Raw genomic sequence first — 26,404 nt, forward strand, 5'->3', positions numbered from 1 at the left:
CGTAGAAAACAGTTGCAATGGCATAAAATAGTGCTGGAGCTCTCTTTAGGGAAAATTTTTGTCTTCTTGTAAGGAAGATAAATTTGGAGCATTTTCAGAGCTTCTGTGATCTTGTTCTTCAGTTTAAAAATTACTAACTCCAAATTTATTTCCACCACAGCATTTCTCTGTGAATGGTGTATTATTGCTACTAAAGCAGAGCATAGGAAATACCCACATGCTGTAATTTTAAGTGACTTTTAAATAACTCTTTGAGAAGAAGTCCCATTTCTGCAGAGCTCACTGCTGGAAAAGATTTAGTGGGCTGTGCTGTGCCTTGCAGACAAAGCTGCAGAGCTCTGCAGTGGGCCAAGAGCACTGTGCCCCACAGCCCTGAGCAGCTTATGCCATTCTTGCCTGGGGAAAGAAATCATTGCAACCCTTAAACCTGGAGCAAACCACAAGCTCAGGCATGTGCAGCTCAGCCCCCTCTCTACCTCTCTTCTTGCCCAGCTGCTCTGAGTCCAGAAGAATAAATGTATGAGAGGTTATGCCTCATTTGCTAAGCAGACCCTGAGACCTCAGTGCTCTGAGCAATGAGGCTGTGATGGGTTTCACCTCCCTGTCCCATTGTGTTTAGATAAGAGGACAGCTCAGCCTTGTGCTCTGAGTGTGTGCTATGCCTTGGTAGGCAATCCTTCCTACTCAGTGATATCTGTTTTCAACAGGCTTATAAATGTGCTGAACTGAATTTCTTAAGATGGAGGTAAATTATAAGAGAAATCACATCGGGAAAACAGAAATCCTTACATGCCAGGGAGGAGGTTTTAATCTGCACTAGATATGGGTGAAAACAATAAGCACCATGCATCACTTGAGCATGAATTATTTAAGGATTTTTCTCTTCCCCTTGGTGTTCTGAATTTTCAAGAAAAAACAAAAAATGTAGGCTGGAATAGAGGAGGGGAGCAGGTGGGAGCAAAGGGATGAAAGGGTACTCACTGTGGCACAATTATGATTTGAACAAAGCAGATGAAGAGGAAGACTAGGGAGGCACAAGCCACATAGGCTCCAAACCTGTCATCCACCTGCTTGGAGTACTGCAAAAAAACAACAGTTATGTTAGTGGGAAATGTGGCTGGCTGCCTTTTCTCAAAAAAACCCCTTCTTATTTGGCTTTTGTCTAGGTCTCTTGGAAAGCAGTACTGGTAGAAAACATTCCCAACTCCCCTTCTCCCCCAGGCAATCTGTAAGGGTTTGAACAAGCCCAAAGGCCAGGGAGGAAATCCACAGAGTTGGGTGAAGAGAGGATTCCCCAACTGCCCCTTGAACAAGAGGAACAGAAATGGATTAACTGGGACCAAAATTCTAGGTCACTGTCATCAGACCTAAACTTCTTCCATGGGAAGTTTCCTCCAAGAGGGACAAATGCTGTTAATGAGAAAAGCTTGCATTTGGTGCAGATGACTTGACTCGTTCTAATGACAGTGCAAGGCTGCTGTGGTTTTCCCACAGCCACTCCCTGTCAATGTATCAGCCACGTGGGAGCTGCATCCCATTCCCAAAGATGCTTCATTTAGCTGGAAGCTTGGTTCTCAGCACAGACCATCTCACAATGTTTGAACCACAAAATAAAAGGTGCTCTAAACAGGTGAACTGCTAATTTCCCCAGCAGTTTCCAGCTAGAATATTGCAGAGGAGGAGTAGGGGGAAATGACATGCTTAAGCTTTTATCCAGTTCCACACTGACTTATTAAATAGCTGTAAATCCTGAAAAGCTCTGCTTTTGTAATAGTTATTCTTGTCAAGGAAAGACTGTTTCTAAATAAAATGATAAAATAGGGCAAACCTATGAAGTTTTTTGCATTGAATAAGGAGTTTAACCCAAAGATCTCTCAAGCATCCTAAGGATCTGTACTTGAATAAAAAAAATAAAAAAGGATTACTTTCTTTGTGCAATTAAACCCACCATTTCTTATGGTACCTTTAATAATGTCATCCAGCTACCTCTAGACTTAGAAATTGGACTTGAAAATTTAACTTTGCAGCCATCTAGAGTTGATGATACCTGTTAGTCTCTACTATATAGTCAGGGAAATGATCTTTGCCTCACAGCAATATCTGAAACCAAATCAGGAAGAAATCAACTGCTCATGAGCTTTAGGTCTGTTACTCTCCTTTCTTGTGGGATAGAGAACTATTTCTTGCTTAAAATGGGCTCCCAAAAATATCCAGAGTACGTATGGCATCCCAATGAACCCTAATAGTACCTGGGGCTCTTTAGGGGGACAAAGGGCAGGGAAAAGTCCCTCCAGAGGTGTTTCAGAGCTCAGGCAGGCTGAGGTGGGTTTCTCCAGTAATTTGAAGGAGATAAGGGGTGACTTATCTTGGTTCACTTAAGATGGTTTGGAGTGTCAAAGTCAGCTAAACAATCTGCTTTATTCTGGATTCCCTTTACTGCTTGTCATTGCACATCCATGTGTGTCTGATAGAAATGGCTTCATTTTCCTAGCCAGTGCTCCCTTCAGATGACTGTGATTTTTTTTAGGACAAGTTATATGAAGGTTTCCATGAAGAAACAATGATTTTTTAAGATCACAACCCCACCTCCAGCACCCAGGCCATAGCTTAAATCCTAAATATAAAAGCCTGACCTTCTGCAGGAGAATTAAAGCTCCCAGCAAGCCTGCCTGATGCACTGCAATGTTTTTTGGACAGCATTACCTTTTTCTCCAGGTCAGGCTCCCTGAATGTTAAGAGGAATTTGCGCACATGCTCAGAGCGTAACCGATCGATGCTTCTGGCGTCGATGGCCCGGCCCAGAAACTCATCCACTTCATCCTCTGGGTTCATACTCTCCTGGGTACTCCTGAAGGCATCATGAAAAGGGAGCATAAGAGCACAAGATAATTTCTGCCTCTGCACCATGTGTTATCACTGCAGTGTATAATGAGCTGGAGGTTAATGGCATTTTGCTTATGACAGCTTCAGTTGGGATGGGGACTGGGAGCAGAGAGTGGAGTGATATCAGCTCTAGAGCTCACTGTCAGTCCCCAGTCATTATTACAAGGCTTCTATTTCTTTGCCCTTTTTTCTGTACTACATCTGTTTCCTTACACCCATGTCTAATTTCCATCCCTCATTCTCTAATAGCCTCCTTCCCCTTGTCCTCTGACTTATTCTTCCCTGCACTGCTGTGCTGTCGTAGCTGTTAGTGCCAGCACTGAAAAAATTATTTATGCATCCAGTCATATTTCTTGCTTTCTAATAACAATTTTTGTAAATATTACTACGAAATTTTCCAAATTTGAACAATTCTCCCTTTTTGAGAGAAAACTGTTTACAGAACAAACGTGGAGAAAAAATGTGGCTTGATTCCCCTTCACACAGTTACTTAGGAGTACAAAACATAAAACAGAAAGAAAAATCTGTTTACAAGATATTTACTTAAAGAAAAGTTGCAAAAGAAAAAAGCAACAGAAGAAAAAAATACAAATTAGATTCTGCTTTCTAAATATGTCAAACAAGATTATAATCTTTTGTGTCACTGTTTTTCTGAATCTCCGCTATAGCTTCAGAAAAATGCAGCTGATTTTCAAAAACTGTTGAGAAAAAATAACACTGTAAACTCATTTTTCCTGAGGCATTTTGCACTGAGGATAAGGAAACCTGAAGCACCTCTTCAGATTCTAGTTATTTTTAAAATCTAACAGTATTTTAATGACTTGGTGCTGTCACTTTAATGGCCTGCCCTCAAACGAGCTATAGGCAGAAATTAAAAGCTAATCCTGAAGTGCTGTTTTTCTGCTCTGCTTGCATGATTGCTCAGGTTATCTCCAGGGTTTGCCAACAGTTATCCACTGAAATATGCCCCTCCCTTGCACTGGGGTATATTCCAGCAGATAACTATTTCTGTGTGTAAACCCCATGGGGGCACAGCAACTTAAGGCTCATGTTGTGTGACCCTCAGTTTAGACACTCTGGAGGAAAAATCCTGGGGTCTGACAAGCATGATGAAAAGCTACTCTGCTTTATTTCCCTGGTTTCATTTGTACTGCACCAGAGCACACAATGCACTCTGTGTTGCAGCCAGCAGGCTCCCACAGGTAAGGCTGTGCTGGAAAACAGCTTACAAACCAGAATGTGACTCTGTTTTAAAAGTTAAAGGTCCCTTTCCAAAAGGAAGGCTCTTTCAAAGATTTCTGCAAAACTGGATCAGATTTTAAGAAGCCCTCTGTACCTCAACTCTTTTGTGCACCTCTTGGCAAGAGAAAAATAAATCAGGTCAATCTGCTCATTTCCATTCTACCACTCCTTGCCCCAGCCAGCGAGTTGAATGTGTCTGCCCCTCAGCTGGGTCATGACAACACACCAGGGGCATCTATTCAGTGGCCATATAGAAATCACAAGCCAATTTGTCTCAAGGTCTAATCTCTATTTTAGCCAACCTTAGTATTTCAGAGTGGTTGAGGGAAAGAGTTTTTTTATTTTTGGGCTCTAGAAGTTATTTAGTTCCTAGAAATTCATATAATTAGGTTTGAAAATAAAAGTGTTTTTTTTCCCCTACAAGGTCAGGACATTCAATTTACTTCCTCAGAGGAAGTACATCTGCTTGAGCATTCAAGGGGATGCTGCTTATTTTCATTCAGTCCTTGCAACGTCTTCTGGGCTCATAAAAATGAGCAAGGAAATCATTAGGCTTTGTATTTACAGAATGTCTTCCAAGGTCCTGTGAGTTATGTACACACTTGGGTCATTCACATTTCACCATTTCATACCACGTACAGGAGATGTGATGAGCTTTCTGCTGGAACCAAAGCAAAAGAGTCAGCTCAGCATCTTGGCAAAGCACAGGCAAATTTCAAGTTCCAGTCTGAAAACGTCACTCGGGAAGATGCAAAGAGAAGAACCTGCCTGCTTGGTCTCTGCAGGTTGGTACTAGGTTGTTTTACTGCTCAGGGTGTTTCTAACACTACAGTAACCTCCAAGGTTGCAGGCTGCATAGAAACACTTCTGCTGGTTTTAAATTGCCTTGCTGGGACATTGGCAGCGGGCAGCCACCCTCACACAGACCGAGCTGTTCAGGTGACTTTCACAGCCCACTGTACCCAAGCAAAATTACAGTACAGCAAGTTTGGGTACATTTGCATAAATGTAATTTTAAATTGGCATAACAAAGTTCCCTGTGCTAAGGAGTGCCCTGCAGGCAGTGCCTGTAAGTCAGAGCTGAGGTACTGTCATAGATTAATGAAATTCATATGTCAAAATGCCTTTCAATATATCGATAGTGTGGTTGGGGGACGGGGGGGAATGAAGATTTCAGGCTGCCAGAAACTTCCAAAAACACATCCTAAAATCAGTGTTGAGATTTCTTCAAATGCAGCCAACAGAAAATTGTGTCAAGGGATAGGAACAGCACAAAAAGAGCTTGTAGCAACTTTTTTTTTCACTCTGCTTGCAAATGTGAACACTACCAATTAACCCAGAGATGCTGGCTTCAGAGTGGTCCAAAATGTACTGCTGATTTAATTACTTCTGCCAATGCAGAGTGTGACCTCTGCCAAAGCTACATGTATGCCATAATTTTAAATGCTTCATGCTTAGATTCAGTAACTAAACCTGCACTCAGGCACGTAAGGTTTGGTCCTGTTTTCAGGGATGTGTGGTGCCCACGTCTTCCTTTGCTGCCAGATGAAAGTATTGACCCTCAGTATTTCTTCATATGAAGGAACTGCCTTAGTGCTCGATATGGTTTAGGTATCTAATTTTAACCACTCTCTCCATGAACATACTCTGCTAGAGATTTATTTTTGCCAAGTCTTTGTACTTGAGTTAAACAGATTTCTGGATAAAGAGAATCAGAGGCTTCTTTTGGTACTGAACAGAAATGCAAAAATCCTGAAATCTGTATAATAAGTTGGCACCATGCTGAGTGAGACAGCTCAGCTACTGGCTGTAACAGCCCAAGGAAACTTTCGATCTGTAGGATGGAGAACAGATATTATGGTCCTTGGAGCAACAGAGGAGACACTGTTCCTCAGCTGTTGGGTGACTCTGCTGTGGACCAGCACTGAGGCAGCCAATTTCTGTGTTTTCTTACAGAAACTGTGATGAAAAATACTATTTCATGAGGGATACCGAGAATTTCTGTATGTCTATGAATTATTTTGTTGTAATCTGTTAGCCTTTTTCTGCCCAAGGCATATCTAACATTGGCTGAATTCCCAACATCCATGGATACAACAAGACACAGGAAACAGTGGGACCAGCGAAACATCCCAGGGAGCACAGAGCTAAATGCTACAAAAATCCAGTTAGCAGGGAAGGGCAAGGGAAGGAGAGAATGACTCTTAATATTGCCATGTTCAAACTTATCACTTTCCTTTTCCTTTTAGGCAGCTGCTCTCAGTGCTTAACCACCATAATGTGAATTTTCCCACAGCTGGATGCCTAAAGCCCACAGGAGCATTTACCTGTCCCAGCTCACAAAAATCCACTCAGCCCTGACCAGCAGCCTGAGAAACATAATAAGGAGCAACAGCAACATATTTTAGGCATCAGTCTCCTCTAGTGCTGCCTAACTCGCTCTAAGCAAGCTTATAATTAATGTCATTCAGCAGGACTGAACAAGAAATTACTCTAAACACCTTCAATACAGGAAATGCTTTTGTTATGTCCAGCTGTAGAAGTTAAAAAGTGAATGTGTTTGGGTTTTTTACTCCAAAGGCAATTTTTCAAAATAGCACTCTGATTAAATTGTTACTTTAACCATTTCTCTAAAGTTCTATTGGAAAAAATGAAAATGCTGCTGAAATTTGGCTATATTTTAGAGCATGAAACTTTGAATTTCCTTTTTCAAACAAGCTATTATTTCTGAGTTTATTTTTATATGTAGAAATAAGTAATATGCAATAATGAGTAATATAAAATAAATACAAATAAACTCAGAAATTATACAGGCATTTCAATAACATACATAAACCTTTCTTATTGGAGATGTCCAACACTTATATATACTTTGGAGAAAGATTTTTGTCTTGGGTTATTTTTAAAGAATGGAGATTATTTGGGGCAAGGGGAAGTGCAGCAAAAGCATTTTAATTAGAAAAGCAAGTTAGAACCACCAAACAAATAAATGTTTTGAGGGCAGTGGCTGTTCTGAATGCACATCAGTCAATCCTGTGCCCTCAACTGCCTGTCCCTCCAGGACAAAGCTCTGGGAAGTCCAAGCATTATTTTTGGCTTCCGGGCATCAATTTTTGTCCTTTTCTTAATATGAGAAAAAAAATCCCAAACGTGTAAACTTTACAGTGTATGACAGAAGTAAATTTGCTTACTTGTCCTTGGGGTCCTCGAAGCCCTGAAAGAAAGGAAAAGGGCACAAGGGTGAGCAAACAGGCTGACCTTGAGAACACAAAGCATCCCAGGAACGGCATCTCACAGGGGACTCCTCAGGGCACTCATTTGTTAGGTGTGGATGGACAGCTTTTCCCACCCACAACAATATTTTGTGCAGCCAGAGCAGCTTTGGAAAAACACATCCCTTCAGATATAAATTCATGGAAGTGCAGATGAAGGAAATGACTGCTGGCACACTTTATTTCAGGTGTCTTCTTTTTAGCAGTTGCCATTACAAATGATACAATGGAAATTGCACTGATATTGTAACCCAGGATGTATTTTACTTGAAACAAAACTCAGAATAATAAGAGAAATCAACCTGTGTATTCAACAAGGCCTGCATCTCTTTTTGTCAGGGCTCAGCTAAGGGCAATGGATGCATTTTGGTTTTAATCTCCCCCAGGGGGTCTCCCTGCTCCTCCCCTCATCACATGCACACACAGAACATGTTTTCATGAATAAGATTTCAGGAATTATTTATATGCCCAAATATTCACAATTCTTTCAGGACCACCTGAGTTGTGGTGTAAGCAAGTGAACGTATTTATGTATTTATGTAAGTGTAAGTATAATTAAGTGTAAGTATTTATGAGTCATCCATAGTTTTAAAGGCTAGAAGGCCTTAGACAAAAATTTATATGGAGGCATAAGTTTATGTGTTTAGCATTAACATACCTAACAAACCAAATTACATCAAAATTGCCATTTTGCATGGGCTGCAATAAAATGTGCCCTCTGACATCTTGGCTTAAATTTAACTGTAGTCAAGAAAAGTTGTATATTTGACAAGTAGGGTCAAATACTCAGGCACAGAATTTGTACCCTGTGTTCCAAAATATAAAACAAATGTAGCTGGGAGAGATGAAGAACTGCTTTTGTTTTTCTCCCAGAGACCTCAGGTCAAAATTGCTCAGGGCACGTGAGGATATTTCAGCTGCTGGACCTGCAACAGCAACCACTCTGGGGTCAGCACACTGAGATCCATCCTGACTGGAAATCAAACATCTTTGGGCAAAAGTCTTCCCACAGCTGCCTTGTCCAACACCATCAGAAACAACACTGACCAGACACTAAATGAGAACAGATTTTGCCCTTGCAATGAGTTAGCATTGTGGCCACATGGCAGAAGGAAAGCCAACACAGTGTCCCTGAACAGCACCAGCTTTGCCAGAGGGAAAAAGTGAGGTCTGTCACTCAGGTCAGCAGTCAGGACTGTGATTCACTGAGAGCAATTTCCATTTTTACATACTCTGTTTCAGACTAAAACCACACTCCTAAACAGAAACTGCCACTTCAACCTAACCCATCAGAAATTCAGATCAAGGAAGTCTCTCGGTCCCATGTCACAACCACCAGCAGATCCAGTGGGAAGAAGGAAATAGAAATGTTGAATCAAAGTTAGCATGTCCAGTTATCCAAGCCAAAAAACAAGAGTACTTCCTGATTTCACATTAAAGAGTGAAGTGATCATTCAACTTTTTGTTGTGTGGTTTTTTCCTTCTTCTTTTGCCTAATTATTTTACAGTTGTCAGAAATTTCTGATTGATTTATTTATTTATCCTCTAAGTAATCCTACAACACAGTGCCAAAGTAGAAAGCTCACTGATTAATCATGAAGACAAAATGCTCACTAATTTGTCTGGTGTCACAGTCAGTTAGGCTGCAAAGGAAAAAGAAAATCAACTGAACATGAATAGCTACCAGCCAAGAAATAAGCAGAAGGAAACGATGAGAAAACAACCAGTACTTGCTTATTAGATAGATATCAAGGTCACATTTTCAAGCTTAGCCAGCTGGGAACTGGATCACTGACTGCAGTGGGACCGTCCCCTAAAATGGCCTGATTTTCACAACCAGCTGTGTAACCATGGAATTCCTCAAACTAAACACAGATCTCACACTCCTGCCTTTGAGATGCACAAGTTTGAAGACACAGGCTGACCAGGTCAAGTTACTAGAACACCTCCGCAAGCACATCCTCAAAAAATGGCCCAATATTTCAAGTGTGGAATAATATTTAACTGGCCATTTATATGGGTAAACACTTAATCTACATGGAGTTTCATTCTGCCCTGCTTTTTTCCCTCAGTAAAACTGTTACAAGGAAAGTTTCTAAAGTAAAAGAGAATTAATTGATCTAGTTTTTCAATTTAAAATACTAAATTGCGCTTGAAATTCTGGAAATGATTCTTGCTGGTAACTCAAATTAAATTGGTGTTTCAAAGCTAAAGACCAAAAATATACATTTCAGGTAAAGCAGAAAAGGAAAAGACTTATCACATATTCTTTCCTGGATCTTCATTTAACAAGGTTAAATATTTAAGAGTGACTTGAACTTTAATTAGAGAGAATCCGCTTAAAATTAAATGTTGTAGGAACCTCTTTAAGTTAAGCAAATTAAATGATTCACTTCAAACGCTCCCATTTCATACTAAAGATTCTTCAACCAGACTTGCCAAAAATGGAATTGTTATGGAGAAGGGTCTATGGGATTACTGAAGGGAAAAAAATCCTTCAACACAGATTCTTAAAAACTGGTCATTTATTACAAGATATCTTTCTTACTTGCACTGGAGGACTTTGACAGGATACAGAGCAAATATACCTCTAGGATCTGGCAGTGACCAGAAGTTTTCCTCCCTCTCTACTAAAGCATCCATGTTTCAGTCACTCACCAGGAAGCCTCTCAGGCAGAGGAGGTGATCTCATGCTCAGAGCCAGGCTGCCCACCCTGCTTTGGATTGGGAGGGAAATTTCCCCCTGGGTTTTGGTTAATGTGCTTTCACCTCCTCCAGTCTCGTGGGCATGTTCAGTTCATTGAAAAATCTGCACTTCAAATTATTTCCTTCCCCTTGCACAAGGCTTGAGCACTAATGACATATTGGTCTTTTTTTCTCCCCCACAGCTGGCAAATATTTTAGTATCCCCAGGAGTCAGATGTTTTGCTCCAGTTAAAGCCCTTGGCCCAGGCTGCTCCCATCAATTGGAATGGTCTGTGTCATACACAGGATAAACACACAACCAATCCTGCAGGAACAGGGTCTACATGGATTTTTCTTCATTCCTACTTATAATCTGGTAGCCAGAGTTCCAAACTCAAGCAGGAAAGAGAAATTACAGGGGCTAAAGGCACTGTCCATCCAGCACCCCTCATGTCATCTGTCTGTGTCCCACTGTTGGACAGCTGGGCTGGAGCTGGACTCAGCCTGTTTGGGTACTCCTGCACAGAGATACGTCAAAATTGGCATTTCTGCACAAACATATACAGAAATCTGAACCCCAGAGAAAAAAGAAAAAAAAGGCTGATAAAAATGAGGTACCTGTCATTTAGAAGAGGGGGTGTAAAGGGATAGGAAGAGAAACAACCAATTCTTGGAATTAAGAATATAAATCCCCTCTTGACTGCTTATGGATTTTTACCGAGCAGGCAGAAACAATGCCTGTGGTTTTCTGGGGCACTATGAAGAAAAGGCTGGGGATTGTCAGCAGGGATGACAATGGCAAAAGTGATGATGGCTACAAGAATCAGACAGATAGGAGTTTACAGGAGTTCAAGAATAGCTTCATAATCACGATGATAAAGTAGCCCTTGATCAGGCCAAAATTCCTTTCCTCTAGAAGGGACCATAAGGCATGAGATAGGTCTTATCGCAGTGCAGTACTAATGGACTGCTGCACATAGGACCTTGTGCAAATTTTATTCAGTCTCATTTTAAATATCCCTGATACTGGTGTTTTTCTGATTCCCCCAGGAAGCTGTATTACTCTGCCATCAGATTGCAAAAGCAAAGGTAATAGCATTTAATAATGCTCTGAGACCAAGACAGTCCTCCCTTTGACTTCAGGAGCATTAACACAAACTCAGCTGAATCAACTCCCTTAAAGGCTCTGCTCATATGTCTTTTCTACAGGAGATTATTAAAAAAGACTTATTTTTTTATGGCAGGTCAGGTGACTCAGAATCTGCACTGACACCTTCAGTGGGAGAAGACGTGCAGGAGGAAGAAAAGAGGGAATGTTATATTGCTGCATCTGTCCCTGTGGCCCCTAAGGCTCACTACTTTATGGGGGATATTTTATGAATATCTATTGTGCTAAAAGCTCATATGACTGCTATCTCTCTGCTTGACTTCTAAATTAACTAAGCCCTTTTCTTTGAAGATTAAAACTGATTCCTTAAATAGAAGGATAAAGTGTTTGTCAAAGACATGACAAACTGACTGTTATACCATAACACTTCAAATCAAGAACGATTAGAAATAATAATTCTAGCTTTGAGAACATTGGCTGCAATTATTAACACATCCTAAGTATGCAAAGAAAAGTGGAATAGATTTTACATGCTTTTAACTTTTCATTTAACTCCAAAAATAAGACAGCAGAGGGGCTGATGAGCTTCATGACCTTCTTAATGGCAATGTGTGTGGGAAGCATGAATTCCACCCTCAAAAACTTCATTCTCAACTCTATCAAAGATCTTAAGTGCAAAAATGACAAAGAAACTAATTTTTCTTGCCCTGTTTTCATCCCCAGAACAAAGTCAAAATAGAACTTACATGATATTGAAGCAGAAATCAAAATAACTTTGGACTTAGGGACAAAATGAGCTTTTTAAAAGTTAAGTCCAGCTTGCAGAGGTGCTTCCCAGAGACAGTGACCATGGAAAAGAGAAAGGGAGAGTGACAGGCTGAGAGTGGACATTGTTAAAAACAAACCTGTTTTGGCTCCACACAAAACTAATTATTCACATCTATTTTCAGCACTGTTGTACCTTCTGCTTTGTCCCTGTGGTCAAAAAGACAAGGCTATGAAGATAGATGCTGTCAGGTGTAAATGTAGAAGCAAAACTGAAGGACTTCAAAGCACTTAAGCCAAAAATAACACAATTTCTGTTTCCAGAGTCCAGAAAGAATAAAGCCTGATATGAAGGATATTTAACAAGCATCTGAGTGCAGAATAACAGACTGGCAGAAAACCAGTTTATGAAACAGATTAAATGATGAGTGTGTCTGCTATAACTGGAACACAGACTAATGAGGTCTGAAAAGGAAAGCTGAAGTGCTCCTTTTCTGCAGCCCACCCCACTTGATAAATAGACTTTCATTCCATGGTGCTGGTCACAGATGGTGAAACCCTCTGCTTTCTTCAACTCAAAATGATTCTGTAGACAGTCCTCAGCTGGCAGACCAGACCTGGCCAATGCCATGAATTTATCTGGGCCATCAGATTTAAATCTATAGATCATAAGAGGTTATTTTGGTTGAAATAGGCTTTCTCCACCTTACTTTTAATTAACTTCTGGCTCTGAACCCACACCTCAGAAAAGTGCAGGTTGCTCACACTTTCCAGTTTTCTGTGAACTCTGAATCCAAATTTCTCCAGTCCAAAGGTCACATTTTCATGTGAAACAATTTCTGGTTCTGTGCCTCATTTGTGAACAGTTTTTAGAACTTGCAAAGCAGACATAAAAATAAGCAGTCCTAGAAATGCTCTGAATCAGTTCCTGGCTCCACAATCTCTGCCCTTCCATGTCTACGCTCAAACAATGATCAACACAACAAACTTTTCCAGAAACTACTGTTAGTCCTCTAATCAGATGCAGACAGGCTGGATCCAAGCCTAACCAGCCTTAATTGAAATTGCCCACTGGTGCTGGCCAGAGCTGCTCATCCTCTCTGAAACCCACTTGCTGAAAAAAACTTGCTGACCTGCAGCCTTTTGACATTAAGGCTTATTGTCTGCTTGAGGAAGTTTTGGAAATCATTCTGCTAAGTGCCACAAATTCACCTGTGCAATGCTTCCATGAAAATCGGAGGAAATGTTTCTTGGAATAAAAGGGAATTGTAACTTTATTTCTGCAGGCTAAATTTAGTCCCTCTCAAAACCAGTCTGACACATTTTAGTACTGTCTCAATCCAAATGACCTTTCCCACATGAGTAAAATTTATTATAGAAAAGGGTACTGAATGGTGGAAAAATTACCAGTGCAAGGCTTCCAAGCAAATATCAAACTCAGTTTCTAGGTTTCTCAATAGCAGCTGCAGATCTCCTGTTGCATTGATTAATTCTTTAAAAGAGAGATTCTTATCCCTTTTTTAAAGAAGTAATCAAGGATGATTGCAAGTCCTGATCAACTGGAATAAAAGTCAGGCTAGCAGATGAGGATATGAAACAGTGTAAAGCCTCTGACAATTTAAGCAATGTACACTGTACTCCCACTCATTTATGAGATCCCATGGATCATGTGAATCAGGCAAACCCTTTTTCCAGGTGAGCACCAAATTACACAGCATCACTGCTGGATGGGATCCCTCCCCTTGCTGTTTGAGAGCTATCAAAACCAAATTTGCTCTATAAAACCTAGACTAGACTAACAATTTCCTCCCAGATCTATAGCAATATGTGGAGATTACAGCAGAAAGGATTTTGAGAGTTTCTCCCTGCTTGATTACAAGTTAGATTACTACAATAGCAGTGAAAAAATAGTGGGCCTAATTTTTCTCCATTGGGGGCCCCTGTCCAGCTTTGCTGATGTCAGTGTTGCAATTACCAGATTTAGCAGATGATTGCTGGAAAAGAGGATAATGATGACCTGCAGTTAAATGAAACTTTCCAAAGGAGGGTGAACCCTCCATGCCTAATTCATGGACTCAAATCCCATTCTCTTTGACAGAGCTGGCTGAGGAAAACTTGTCCTATGGAGCTTTTATTTTCAATTTTAATTGTTTCTGATATTTAAGAGGTAGAATTGGCACAGAACCAGCTATGGCATCTGTTCCTCTGAGGCACCTGTTACCCAATTTTGATTTCCAAGTAACAAGATCTATTGTAAGGGCAACTTGAAGACATAAAGAGAGGAAATGAGCTGTACTTACAATGCAAAATGCAAATAACTGTTTGATTTAGGACAGGGGGAACAGGACAAAGAATTATTTTATTGTCGAATGACCCTGCTTGTAGATGAGTTTTGTTTCATTAGAAAACAAACACCAAGCAATTAAATATCACCTAGAAGGATGTGCAGAGCTCTGAGCAGCACCACAAGGAATCAGAAAGCACCTACCTTAAAGAGCCTGTTCTTTATCACGCCAGCCATATCCAGGATCCATTTTTATAACCTTGTGTCACATCTTTAACCTCTGCATGCAGTAATATTTCCTACACAAATATAATCTCTATTTGATTTTATGTCAGTTTTTACTTTGTAACTAACAACAATTTCACTGCAAATTAAATGGTTCATTAGCTGCACTCAGACTCATGACAGAAATATGGTCAGACTGAAACCAGGATTGCAATCTTCAGGGCTTCCTCTTTCTGTTCCTAAACTTCCTAATGTTAAACCTTTCCAGCAGCTGGAAAATGAAAGGAAATCTGCCAGGCATCTACACGGCACTCAGTAATTCACTCTGCTCATATTTGATTGTAACAACTCAGAGGTACCTGCTTCTGAAACAAACCTTCCCCAAAGCATGTACCAGTGAAACGAGCTAAACTGTCATGCCAGCCAGTGTAAAACAAATATGATGACTCCATGGCAGCCTTAAGATCCAACAGCAGGACTTCCCACAGATGATTAGAACTCATGACACAATTAATGCTTTTTTTTTTTTTTTATTTAATCCAGACAGCATCAGGCTCTGTCAACTCGGGTTATAAGACCTCAAAAATCTCCAACATGTTCTGGGCAGCACTCCTGATATGAGAATGCCACCATAGTACTGTTGTACAGAGGATTGTGATGTAATGCCTAACATGAAAAGTTGTGGATGCCCCTTCCCTGAAATTGTTTAAGGCCAGACTGGATGGAGATCTGAGAAAGCTGTCTAGGGAAAGGTGTCCCTATCTACAACAGGAGGGTTGGAATAGGTTGATTTTTAATGTCCCTTTCAAGCACCCAGGCCATTCTATGATTCCCTGATTAATAAAACTTCAGGATAAGTGCTGGGTTCAGCGAGGGCATTCCCTCTTACCAATGAAATGGCAAGAGCTCAGTGGGAGCAAGAACAACCATCAGGCTGGATGAGGAAATCAGAGCTTTGCAGAGACCTGGTAATAGTCTTCAACCACTGAGAAGATAATTGTAAAGGAGAGAAAATTAAACTGTCTTTTATCTAATGTGAATAGCAGCACCATGGTGTCAAACTGAAGTGAGGACACGTGAAGCAAAACATCAAGAAAAATCATAAAACTGTTGAAGGAGTGCCAAGAAAGACTGTGGGATTTCCATCCTTTCAGGTCTTCAAACAAGGGCTTCTGTCAGCAGTGTTGGGGGCATAGCTGGCTCCTGTATAAAGGGGGGATTGATGGCATGAAGCTCCGTTCAACCTAGATTGGAAACTTTCTAAAATCTTTACATGTATCTCATATTATTCATATATTATTTATTCCCTATACATTCTCCTAATAGAGTCTTTTTAACCTTATTGTTTCAATATTTGCGAAGGATTTTGTGATGCCACTCCAGACTGAAAAGACCTGAATAAAATAAAATTTGTTCAGGAAAATCAGGGATTTCACAGGCTTCTTATACAGTCTGTTCCTTGCATCTAAGTTTTTTCTTAACTTAGACCTTCCTTTCAGCAAATTAGGATGACTATTTTTAAACCTGCCCTTTACAGTCATGGAGAATGATTTATCACTATTTTTTGTCCTCATAAACATTTCTGTATTTGAAGACTTTTGTTTCTAATCAATCTTCTCCCTTCTAGGTTAGAGCAAACACAATATTTGAGAGCACACACTGTTGAAACTCTGCTAATTTGTAGTTTTGCCTACTAGATTATCTGTAACTCATCCACATTCTCCTAAATTATTGTAATCCCAAACTGGATGTGCTTTTCTGGATACAAACTTAATAATGTTGAGCAGAGTAAAAGATGCAAGAGAATAATTTGTCATCTAGAACAGCCCTGTAATTTTGGAAAGTATCAACATTTGCCTTTTTATTGCTGTTTACAACAAACCCCTTTCAGCTTACAGTCAACTACAATCCCCAAATTGGTTTTTCTTTAATAGCAATTTTGTTTTGCTGATGAAAACTGAGACATGAGTATTATTTCCAGAAGTCTAAAATTCATCAATATTTATAAAAGCCCTCTGAAATATATACTGGGAAAAGCAAAGTATTTCTCAGTGGTGTATAAATATTGTTATAGCTATAAATATACCTGCACTCTCAAATGCTTTTAAGTCCACTTATTTTTGACCCTTTTGCAATCACAAACTGGACTAGAGAGACAGCGGAGAAGACAAGGCTGGGGTATGGAGACTGGGGAGAATAAGCAGCACCAAAATCTCCATTTCCAGAGAGATTCACTGGTCCTGGACGGATTGCTTTTGTTTAGGAAATGAGATGACAAGCTGTAAAAAGCCATGCAAACAGAAAGCAGCTCTGCTGTTCAGCCAGACTGTGGCTGTGCTCCTGCTCTGTGTACAGGCACAAAGCTGATCCTGTGCAGGTTCCCCCGAGCTGCTCCCAGCTCCCAGGACCAGCCCCTGCAGCAGCCTGGGCTCCCAGCAGCAGGGCTCCAGCAGGGGCTGCCAGCTCAGAGCAGGGCTTTGGCCCTCCCAGGGCATTTGTGTCTGACCCTCCTGTGCACATTTACCAGTCTGTTCGGGGCAGTGACTCCACCAGCTAATGGAAGGCAGGATCAGCAGTGTGCAACATTGATGTCTCTGGGCTGCTGCCTCCCTGGAGGCTCTGCAGGGCAACAAAGGCCACTGCTAAGCAATGGGAAGGGAAAAAGAGAGATTTATGATGGTCTGAAGAGAAGACCAGTGTACAAGGAAGTGCAGGGGCTGTTGGGATGAGCTGACAGAACTACAACCCCATCTGACTCAGGTCCCAGTTAGCCAGGGTAGGAGTAGGAAAGTGACTCCCATTTTCCAGGACATTTTTGATTACCACCACACAGCCACATTAGGTTAATTTATCTTATTCATATGTGCAAGTGTCTGAAAAAACTTGTGTGCACAAGGGAAAAACTTTAACTAGAAACATTATGGAAAATCTGCTGGATCTGGTGCAGGTTAAGGTCCAAGCCACAACACAGGGAGAAGCAGGGACCAAGAGCCTCCCCATGCCACTGTCCATGCTGCCATTCCACACAAACACCACCAGCTGCACTGGTGATGTGCACAGGCATGGCAGCACATTGAACTACTTTGACAAAGGAGGAGGAGAAAAAAAAGCATATAGGGCTACGTTTGATACTAATCCATCTGCCTTCAGACTACTGCTAATATATCCTAAGAATAGAGACAGCTACTAGAGCCAGCATTCATTGGAAAGAAAAGTGGCCAAAATAATTCTGTTTTCTATTAAATATAACAGTGCCTTCCCAAAAATGCAATTCAGGGAACTTTAATATTCTCTTTCAGGGAATTGTAAGTAGAGCCACAAAAAAACTGTGTCTCTCTCTTTTTTTTTTTTCTTCTGAATATATGGTTGTCTTTAAAATGCAAAATGTTTTACATTTGTAACAAAACCCAGTGCCCTTCATAACCATCTGTATTGTTTTCTACACACAAATGTATTCATATATACACATTAATATAATGGAACTGAACATCACTGCAATATTACCTGTCTCCTGCCTGAAGACCATCTCACAATTACCCTTATACCCTGTTTTGAAATTACAGAGCTAAGGAGCTCCAAGTCTTGAAGAGAAAAGCAGTGTTGCACTGTCTGCCTTTGGCATAATACTTTGACTAATCCAACCTTACATGTTCAGAGCTTTCAAGAAGAAAGACTACATATAACATGCAAAAGGTCTGAGGAAAGGTGGGTGATGTGGAACAAAGAGCACATTTTCAGGAGGTTTGAGAGCTGGTGCTGCTTACCAAGATCAATGACAAGTCATCCCAGAGGAGCACCAATAAAAGCCTCTGTAGTTCTGCTCTCCTTCTGTCTCTCTGTATTTTGTATTTCTAAGCAGGCAATTTGCAGCCAGCATGCACTCTGCATGCATTGGGCACACACAGCATACGTGTAACACAGTGTTAAGAGATTACAAAGTACTGTGAAAAGCTGGGTAGTACAAAGAAATGAATATTTAAATTAGAAGTTAACACAGAGAGAGTTGAGACAGGAGATGGAGAAGTTGGTCCTGTGTTCTAATCACTAAAATCTCCATCTAGCAGATATTAAAATGGGGAGGCCTTGGGGAGCATGTTTGCATTTCCACTAATGCATCTCAAACCTAACAGATCTGTAAATCTGTAAATAACAGATTTAAAAAACAGTCCATAAAAACAACAAAAAAAAATCTAGCTGAAAATAATACATCTGAATCAGGTTTCACTTGGTTTCCAAGAAACAGCCTGATGCATGCAACATCAGCTTCTCAAAAGGGAGCTTAATACAAGAAGCAGATTGAGTAGAAGAGACTTTCTGAGCTGTTGAATTTTCAAGAAGGTAAATAGCATTACAGGGAAAGGCTCAAGATAAGGGGAAAAAAAGTAAGTCTTTCCTCCTACAAGTGAGGGGCAGTGAAGTTTTTAGGACTCAGCTTGGTATTTCAATAAATAATTATGTTTTTCCAACTGAACAACCAGCTAGACACGGCAAACTGTAATTAACACCAAGAAGCATAATACCATTTGGCATGCATACACCTTGTTTCTGAACAGGAGGCTTCAAGAACCCCTTAAAAGCTATTCAAAGAAACTTATAATTATAATTATGCGCTAGTGTGATTCTAATAATGCCGTGCCTATTGAGCACACCCTATTGAAAAGCCCACATAAAAAATGCACAGTTACACTGATCTGTATGTTCATGTCAGAAGCCCTCATTTGGAGATCTGAGAAATGGAAGAAACTTTACTATTACTATGGAGACTAAGAAATTTGGTTTAGCACTGTAAAATAATACTAGGATTGAATAATATTAGCACCAACTATTAATAAATGTGCCAGCATTTCCCTTTAAAAGATACCATATGCAGGTTTCTTATAGCTATGCCTAAATTTTTAAACCGTGGGATTGAATCTCATATTCATAACTTTTTAAAAATACTTAAAGGCTTTGGTGAATTGGAGCAGAACTTTGAGTAAAAACAACAAAGTGAGTAACAAATAGATACTTTTGACTGTGCATGAAGGGTCAAAACAGCATAAATAAGGTTATAGAACAATCTGATTATGCATGCAATTATAGAGGTGCTAAATATTCATATTATTATTAAAAATAGCCACTATAATATAAACTATCTTCTTAATCTTTATTGCAGAAAACAAAGATATCATCTACATCCTTTATGTAAAATAAGCCATAAAAGTCCTCTCAGTGCAATTGAATTGGTAATTAGCTGTTCATTTTAATTTAGAAACTGTGAAAGGTACAAGGAAGAAATGAAGATGCCTGCTACCTTAGGGCAATTAATCCATGTACTCATGAATGCTTTCTCCAGGATTAAACACGGCACTGACATCCCTGGGGCCCCATGAGCACACCGCTCAGAGAGGAGAACAGCACTTGGCTGTGACAATGCAAGCCAGAAACCTCTGCAGGTACTGAGCTAATAAAAATGTGTGTCAGATGCCTCTTGAACGCTTGGGTTACGGAGCAGTTTTTGCAGATAATCACATCTTCTCACACAGCCTGGATGAGTGTTCAGAATGTGGGACAAGTCAGACAAAAGAGCCTTCTTTGTGCCATTCAGCCTCCCTTCCCCTCTCAAACAACCTTGTGCCTCATCTCACCACCACTCACCTCCAGATGTACCAATTATTGTTATTTCTGGAGTCAAAGTAGAATTTTCCACCCCCATTTGGAAAACGCCCTCGGGGCTGTAAAAACCGTCAGACAAAGCAGGAGGGATATATAACTCCATATTAAGAAGAAAATAAAATCATGTCCATAAAGCAAGGCATTACCATTCTCTTCATCTCCTTGGAGACCTGGTGACCCCCGAGGTGGTTGTAGAAGGGCCGGTCCACCCCCCAGTGCGGCGGGTTATGGCTGATGGAATTGGCACGCTGGCGGTTCATCTTGGCTATCGTGGCTTTCTCATCTTTCTGGAGCACAAACCAGAGAGAAATGCAGAGTAAATTATCAAACATTTACACAGCAGTCATTCTCCAAGCATCTCTCACTTCTGATCTCTCACTCCAAAAGCTGGCTTTGCACCTTGAACTCTATGAAGCAGATGCTGATCAAAGTTGTCCAAGTCCACCATCTCTTATTTTTAGAACACTTTAGGTGGCCCCCATCATTTTATTCCTCTACTTGTTCTGAACAAGCACCATAACCTGTGTAAACATGGGGAGCATTCCAACATGGAGACATCTATTTTCTTTATTAGCAAATTGAATCAAACGGAATAATTTCAGATAGAAAACTGCAGCTCCAAGCTGAGATAATACACAAATGGTCCTCAAAAAGCAAAAGAACAGTTATATCTAGAAGAGAAATTATACACAGAGTAATTTGGTTGAAGAACAGGAGCCCTGAAGCTCCTTGAAGCTGTGGGAATACAGGACACCTTTCTCCATAGGCACAAGCAAATAATTTTCCACACTTGCTAGAGAATATTCCCAGACATGCTAAGGAAAGCATGTAAATCTTGCAAACAACTGTTTACGCATTAAGAGTAATGCAATTGTAGAGTGTGACAAAATGGTCTTCCTGACTCTAATGCTAACTTCCAATTTGACATTGACACTAATTCTCCTGAAGTTTGGACAAAGACTTTGATTTTGTTATCAAGGCTTTGACTCTTGGCTGCAATGGGAGCTTATTGTGAGGTTAGCACAAGATTTGTCAGGCAGTTTTCACTTGAGCTCAGTGCCAGTTTCAAGAGCACAGAAATGCAACATATAACTAGGCTCAAAAGGCAGATTAGTTCCTGGTTTTAAATATAGTCCCTAGCCAAAAAGACAGGCAGGTTTCCACATGGAATGTGTTCTATGGACAGAAGTCCCTCTAGCAGGGGCTGCACTGTAGACTGGCTCAGGGAGGATGGTGTGATTTACCTGTACTGACTCAGAAGGCAGAGGGGATTTATATATTGTTTAGCAAAACAACTCCGGAGAGCTTGCAAATTGGGAAGGTAGGAATTGTTGTTTATTACTTGAGAGATTAAGCCTTTTCAAGAGAATGCTTCAATCACATTAGAGAGGAAAACAGACTTAATAGTTAATTTTGGATTTCCAGACAACTGAGTTATTTAAAAAGAAAGCCTCCATTGCTTTCAACTCTAGAATTTTGTTTCAAGTGTTATTTGACAATACAAGTAGGTCCACTGCTTTTCTTGCCTGGAGTCTGCATTCCATACCTATTTATTTTGATTCCCCACTATTCAGTGTAACTTGTACCTCTCAGGAGTTTGCAAAATACCTGGTGTTATCTCCATGGTAACCACAGAGTTAAATGTCAAGTGCTATGCTGCCTTAAATTAGGGTTTTTAAAAAGAAATTTAAAAAGGCTTGCTGAAATTCAGTGCTGGAGAAAGCTGCCTGATTGACAAGCATGGGAAATCATCTTCTCTTTCCTTGCAAGGAAGAGACAGCTACAATGACAGCATTTCCCTCGAGACCACAGCTCACCATGCAGGCACCAAATATTGCTAAGCATGTGGGGCTGCAGCTTCATGGCCACGGGCTGGGGACGTGGGGCCAAGTGACAGGAGCCAAGTGGCCCTGTGACAGTGAACAGCAGTGGTCCTGCAGCTCCAGGGAGCCAGCAAAGACCTCCACCCAGCCAGGATGACAAGTGTAGGTTCATGAGGAAACCCTGTGGGAGCAGAGCCAAGGGAGCTGCCAGCTCCTTGGGATGACCATTGAGGGAACCACGGGTGCTCCCACATGGATCCCCCAGGACAGCAAGTGTCTCCCACATCACCTCTTCCCACACTGAACCCACCACTGGTTCATCTGCAATGGCTGGAAATTCCAGCACTTGGCACCAGATGAGTTTCACATGAGCAACCATGACAGAGCCACTGGATAACCTCCAGGAGAGACAGTTTTAAATGTTTCTAAAAATACATTAATGTGATGAAATCCTGATGTCCAGATTTGAGTTGGTTTGAGGTTTTGTTTTTTAAGACTCGCTGCTCTTTATACACTTTGCCATCATTTGTAGTACTTTCTTGTGGCTTTTTTCTGTTATTCAATCTTTTTCATAGTTATGCTTCTTTCTTTATGATGTGATGCCAGAAAACTGGTAGGAAATACAGTTTCATTATTGCCAAGCAAATAGATATTGTTTTTCAATAATAGAAGTGACACTGTCAATCCATTTTATTCCAGCTAAGGGAAGAGTTTTCAACCAAATGGAATAAAAAACCCCAGATGTTGAAACCAGTCTGGGGACCCATAAAAGCAAAGCTATTTGGTTGCTTTACAAATTCCTTTACATCAACAGATGATAAAAGTGATATATAGCAGGTTTTTGCCCCAGGAGTTAGGAAATTTGGTCAGAATTTGAGAAAAGCCTTAATGCCAAAGTCCATGAAGACATACTACCCCTCTCAGGCCATGAGTGATCCTCATACCAGCTGCAAGTGCTAGTGAGTGAAGCATTGCTTGATGAATGTGAATACTTATTTATCGAAACATCTGGATTGAGGTAAGGACAGGACGAATGGGTAAACATGTATTTCTGAGATTGTTTCTAACCATGAGGTCAGGCACCATAAATTTTCCATGGCTTCATGAACTCTGGCAGTATTTCCCCCCCACCTCTTGTAGGAAGTTTCCACTGGATTGTGGACTGTGTTTCAGCAATATTTCCAATCAGATTAAAACACATATATACAAGCCTAGTGCACTTTTGCTTTTCCACATTGCATAATGTGCTACTATGTCATCTTGAACAATAGGCCTTTGCTGTTAACATCAACACTTACTAAAGGAAAAATAAAACCTGTTGTTTTAAAAACTTGAGATAATTTATTTTCTGCAAAATCACTTGTTCAGTGGGTGATGAAAATAACAAACTCTAAAAATGAAGCATTAGATGGGTCACAGCTCCTCTGTGGAAATTTATGAGGATGCCTCCTCTGTTTCTTCCTGGCTAAGTGACAGCATAAGGACAACTTGCACACAAGGCTGCCTAAGGCATAACAAGACTGGAAAAGAAGAATAAAGAAGGAGAAGTGCTGATACCTTTCAGTCCTACTCATTACAGGTACTACAACAGGAGAGGAAGGTGCAAAAGCTTCTGGCAGCAATGATTTTTTCAGATTTTAGGTGGCTAAACTCCAGAAAGCTGTTGTGGGAACTTTTCAAATCTGGACTCACAAAGAGACTGTAAATCTGATTCCCAGGGGTTTTATTGTGTTCCCACCACCAGTTCCCACACACTGAGCTACAGTAATGCTACAGTAAAACTGAGAAAGAAAGAACTGAGGTTTTCTTGTACTTATCAATTGAATCAAGAATGACTGTTACTTCTTTAGTGTGTATGATGGGATTTTCCAACATATTGATCACTATCAGTGCAACAGTGAAATGTGATCATGGATCAGCCACATCAGATTTAGCTACATATTATTCTTTAAATTTTCTTGAAGTCTTTCCAATGTGTGCATGATGTTTCTGGTACTGTTACATGCTCCAAACCACTGCCTTCATAAATCTACATGAGTGGAACCCTGCTGAGTCCTGATTAAATGTGTTAAATTGAGGAATCATCACATCAGATTGATTGTGTTTTAGGAGAGTCACATGCTCAACATTTAAAGAACCATTTTGTTTCTTCAGCTGGATGGAATTCCAGGGCGCTATTTAGAAAAGAATGAGAATTGTTTTTCTAGGAGTTACAGCCAAACTTTTGTTGAGCTGTTTTAAGGCCACCATCAACAATCCTTTCTGAAACTGGTGTGTACCTGCTATTGTTAAAAGAAACACCCAAGTGTAATCAATGGAAAGACATTAGAAAAAATAAACATTTTTTTCCCTTTGCAGACTTTGTGCACTCAGCACAGCATGTTTGGTCAGCAGTATTGCTCATCTGTTTGCAGGCACATTTTGTTTCTACTCGTGTTCAAAGCAAAGCATTCCCCTAGATTTCTGACAATGTTGAGGATGATAAAACTAGTTGTAAAACTATGTGCTGGTAAAATCTTATTCACCTAAAGGTCTGTTCCTGACTCCTCCAATATACACTTCTCTACCCCTCTCAGAGTAAAGCTTTGAAGTGCTTTTGAAGAAGCAGTTGTGATGGTTCTGCAAATTAATGCAGCACTTGATCTCAGCGAAGAGCAGAAAGTGAGCAACAATCACCAAGTGGCACGTTCCCATACAAGCATCAGAAACTTGGGCAGCACAAGAACTGGGAATAATTAAATGGAGTGCTGTAAGAATATCAGGGAAGGGATAAGATAATAATTACTGGGACAAAGGTTTTGAATAAGATTCAGAAGGGCAGATATGAAAGTTTTGAAGGTGGAGGTTCAGTGTTATGAAATATGAACACTACAGTCTGCAGGGTAAGCTAAAAAAGCCCTGTGTAACATGGATAAAACAAAACCACTCTGTAGGAGGGTAAAGACATTGTTGTGCAGGCAATTGCAATGACTAGGGGTTAAGTTTGAGAATCACTAAAATGTGGGCAACAGTTTTAGCAATTCTAGCTGATAAATTGCTGTTTATCTGGAAGTACAGACTTTCAGGTAAAGAATGCCAGTAAGGAAGAAAAGCAAAGATATCCCTGGAGAATTCCTGTTTTTCTAACATGCTAATGTATTAAGTCCATTAGAAACCCACATCCAAATGACTGAAAATTAACTGGATAAGAACTGAAGTCACCCTGTTTAAATCACCCTACACCATGTGAGGATAACAGAAACCTAAAATTCTTCATTAATGTAGAACTGAAGGAGCAGATTTTTTTTTCCAGGTAATCACTACTGCCACAGTGGAGGCAAAAGGGAAGAAGGCTTATAAGCATAGGGTTATAAATGGAAAGTATTGAATCATAGAATCATTTAGGTTGCATTTAGGATCATTAAATACAACTGTAAACACAGCACTGCCAAGTCCCACTAAATCATGTCTGGAAGCAAAACTTAAAGTGTGATGTGCTGAAGTCAGAAAGACAACCTCCATTCCAGATCTGTGGAAAACTGCCAAATTCCATTTCAGTTCTGTTAACGTATTTTTAATAACTATTTAGTCAGTGATCATGATACAGAGCTTGTAGAGCAGCAAATGCTGGGTTTGGATTAACAGCCTTGAATCCAAGTTTTTCTAAAGAGAGAAAAATACAATAGCTGTCACTGGCTTTGTTTCTTCCATAGAGCATTTGACAGAGTGCTGTGCTGGAGAGTAAGGGCTAAGTCAGATGGGGAATGTGAGGCTGGGAAAAGAGCTTGTTCCTAGTGAAATGGCAAGAGACAGTGTTGAATAAGGAAGTATTAGTCTGGATGAAAGTTACTTGCAGAGTTACTCAGTTACTGCTCCCAGGGCAGATTTGGTTGAATTTTTTTCTTATCTCACCTGGCAGCAAGTGAGCAATGACAGATTTGGCTAACGAGACAAGCAGAGGTGTACTTGATATGTACAAAGGAAAGGAGTATTAGCACCCAACATTTGAGGACTAGCATAGTAGAAACGGAACTTGAGACTTTCAAGTGTACAAAATGCATGATCATTCCCTTAGAGATCACAGACAGAAAGTTCATTTCATTATCGGAAATCACATTAGTTCATCACAGAATAAACAGAAGACACCTGAGATAATCCAACTTTGCAAAAGGTAAAGGTTTCCTTTGATGAGCAAGAAAATGTGAGAGCTTGTGCTTGTCTCTTCTTTGTTGTGTGAAGACATTAGAAGAGTCTGTCTCAGGAGAAAAAAGGAGAGGGAGAGGAGATACAATTGCTGACAGCAGACAACCAGAGCAACTAGGTTTTAGAGCAGCCCAGTGTTAGCACTAATGGGAGCAAACAAACCACAGCAAAAGATTCAACAGACCTTTATGGCAGAACCTGCTAATTTCATCTTTTTATGTGCTTCACAGGCAAGTGCTCACCCATGAGGGCAGCAGAATCACAGGACAGGGCAAATGGG

The 26,404-nt window shown here is 40.4% G+C and overlaps 1 protein-coding gene across 1 annotated transcript in view; it reads right to left on the reverse strand.

Moving 5' to 3' along the window:
- ADCY5 (adenylate cyclase 5) overlaps positions 1-26,404 on the reverse strand; it is a 215,074-nt gene that overhangs the window by 33,648 nt on the left and 155,022 nt on the right. Inside the window, exons 8-11 of the mRNA XM_083865254.1 lie at positions 20,266-20,406; positions 7,317-7,339; positions 2,704-2,848; positions 982-1,079 (exon numbers count right to left, since the gene is read on the reverse strand). Coding sequence (XP_083721380.1) covers positions 982-1,079; positions 2,704-2,848; positions 7,317-7,339; positions 20,266-20,406 — 407 coding nt within the window. The remainder of the gene's footprint in view (positions 1-981; positions 1,080-2,703; positions 2,849-7,316; positions 7,340-20,265; positions 20,407-26,404) is intronic.

The sequence above is a fragment of the Zosterops lateralis genome (genome assembly GCF_965231275.1).
Source record: "Zosterops lateralis genome assembly, chromosome: 7".
Lineage (NCBI taxonomy): Eukaryota > Metazoa > Chordata > Aves > Passeriformes > Zosteropidae > Zosterops > Zosterops lateralis.